Raw genomic sequence first — 2852 nt, 5'->3', positions numbered from 1 at the left:
TGTGTGTGTGTGTGTGTGTGTGTGTGTGTGTGTGTGTGTGTGTGTGTGTGTGTGTGCTGTTGTTGTTGTTGTTGTTTGTGCTATTGTTCTTGAAAATCGTTTATAAAGTTTCTTAAAAGTCGATTATTTTATTTTCTGCTATTTTGCAGCAATATGCCACAAGGAGAAAAAAGAAGACAAAATGCAATTGGTAACAGCTCCAGCAATCTGTCGGAGCTCAAAAGTACAGGCACCGTTCGTTGTTCCTCAGATTTTCGTCGACTATGGCAGTCGGAGAACTTCGTACACTTCCGAGGCTGATCGACGGATCTCACTAAGCAGCAACAGCAGCCGACGAACTTCGTTTGCTTCCGAAAGTGATCGGCGGGGTTCAGGCAGCAGCTTTTGTAGTCGGCGGACATCTTTAGCATCAGATACAGACCGCAGGGGTTCAGCTAGCAGTTATTACAGTCGGAGAACATCCCTGGCTTCAGAATCAGATCGAAGAGGGTCGGCGAGCAGTCGCAGTAGTAAGAGAGATTCCGATATCAGAAGTGATGATATAGAGCAAGTGTTTTACGGTAAGTTATTAAACTTAATGACAGCCATCTTGGAAATATTTCCTCTCATTTTTTTTTCTTTATATTAATAGAGTTTACCAGATTAAAGAAGTAAGAATAGCGCCACTTATGACATTTTTAGGACTCCAAGACTTTGAGTGGGAAGGTGCAAAGTATCATCAGACAGGTGACTCTGCTAAAGGCACCTGAGGAACAGGTGGGGGGGACCACGTGATACATTAGATCTGCCACCCCTTAACAATGTCTAGTGACGAATTTCCTTACAGTTTCCGCCTACTAAATTTACTCACAAGATTTTGGTCAACCCAAGGCAGTGAAAGGAGACAGCTGCCCAAAGTGTCCTGCACGCACACACACACACACACACACATACGCATATCTATATAGATAAATGTGTAATAGTGTCTGTCTGTCTGTGTTTGAGGTTACTCTTAACTCCTCCCACACCGCCCAACTGATTGTAATGATTTTTGGCTCTCCTATATTGTAATCACATCTGTTAATTCTTCAACACAAAACAAAATCAAAATGAAAAAAAATGGAGATTCGTACTGTTACACATATCAACCATCTCAACGCTGTGCAGATGAATATGTCTGCCTATCTGTCTGTCAACCTTTCAGTATGTATGAATATATGCGTGCGCGTGTATGTGTGTATGTATGTATGTATGTGCGTGCGTGTGTGTATGTATGTGTATGTATATGTATGTATGTATGTATGTGTGTGTGTCTAAAGGCACACCGTGGAGACTATCTCAGATTTGGCAGTCCCCAACACTTTCACGCCTGTCACGCCAGTGTCACACCTGTGTCACACCTGTATCACGCCTGTGTCTTAAGTTGACTGCAAAAGCCTGATGTGTGTCTACTCATGTCGCTGTTTTATGATTACAAATGCATTAGTCGTGATCGCTGTATTGAGTGCAATATATTTCATTGATATTATTTACGTTATGTATCAAGCATAGTAATATATAACTACATGGACATATACATAGAGAGATACATATACACTTAGACACATACATGAATATGTGTGTGTATAGATAGATAGATAGATAGATAGATAGATAGATAGATAGATAGATAGATAGATAGATAGATAGATAGATATAAGCGCTCCTTTTCTAACACTGTAAGACGAGAATCCATTTATATAATTTGATTTTTCAACAAATGTGATGCAAAAATAATGGCTTCTACAGCAATTTAAGTCTCCGGGAGAATACATTAGAGAGGGACAGAGAGAGAGAGAGAGAGAGAGAGAGAGGAGCAGACACGTAATACACATACATACACACATGCATACATTCATACATACATACATACATACATACATACATACATACATACATACATACATACATAAAGTTATATATACTTACATATAATCATACAAACATGTATGCAGGTGTGTGTGTACAAGTGAGTGAACAAACGAACGAAAGAAACTAATACTCAACACATTTGGTTAATGTTACATGCATTGAATAACAGTTTCGTAGGCGAAGGGCATATCCACATCATCAGATGTTCTGTGATAGAATACAAAGAATTTAAAAGCTATTTAAAATGCCATTTTGGTAAGAATCTTTACGCCTCCATAAGTCAGTTCTTCGTCGTAATCATCTTTGCTACCATAGGGACATCATTTATTTTATTGGTATGTGATGGGGCAGGCAGAATGCTTGTGCCGCTGTGTCGGCGTTTGAAATATCACTATTTCAACATCAGCTCTTTACAACGTCTTCTGCACGTGGTAGGGCAGATGAATTTTTGGCGTCAGAGAGTCGACATTCTGTTAGATTTCAGTGCAGTAGTTATCACGTGGGAAGGTCAAGGATTTGATGGTTTCACGTTGCGTATCTGTTTTCGGGACCAATAAGAATTATAGCAGCTTGTAATCTTAACGTGCAGCAGGAATTATAGACTCTGCCGTATTGGGCTTGAATTAAATAGGTTCATGGTAGTGTGTCCGTATTATCAGCGGCCAATTCCTTAACAGAGCTTACCTCTAATGGCTACAATAAGACAGGTCATTTTTACTTATTGAGGGCTACTTAAGGCTCCCCACCAGAAATTACCAGAAACATATAATGAAAAGAAGCATAACAAGTAACTACAAAATATGTAGATATGGACAAGAAACAATAAACCATATTGTCTCTGGCTGCCCAGTCCTGGCTAAGAAGGAATATATTCACAGACAAGACAGGGTTGGGACCTATATACACTGGAAGTTATATATATATATATATATATATATATATATATATATATATATATATAT

At 38.8% G+C, this 2852-nt stretch overlaps 1 protein-coding gene across 2 annotated transcripts in view; it reads left to right on the top strand.

Annotated features, from left to right (window-relative positions):
* LOC106882757 (synaptotagmin-7) overlaps window positions 1-2852 on the top strand; it is a 114545-nt gene that overhangs the window by 81664 nt on the left and 30029 nt on the right. For both annotated transcript variants that reach the window (XM_052971424.1, XM_052971423.1), the window contains exon 3: window positions 150-560. In XM_052971424.1, coding sequence (XP_052827384.1) covers window positions 150-560 — 411 coding nt within the window. The remainder of the gene's footprint in view (window positions 1-149; window positions 561-2852) is intronic.

This window comes from Octopus bimaculoides, chromosome 11, assembly GCF_001194135.2.
Source record: "Octopus bimaculoides isolate UCB-OBI-ISO-001 chromosome 11, ASM119413v2, whole genome shotgun sequence".
NCBI lineage: Eukaryota > Metazoa > Mollusca > Cephalopoda > Octopoda > Octopodidae > Octopus > Octopus bimaculoides.
This window is presented reverse-complemented; position numbering and strand designations above follow the sequence as displayed.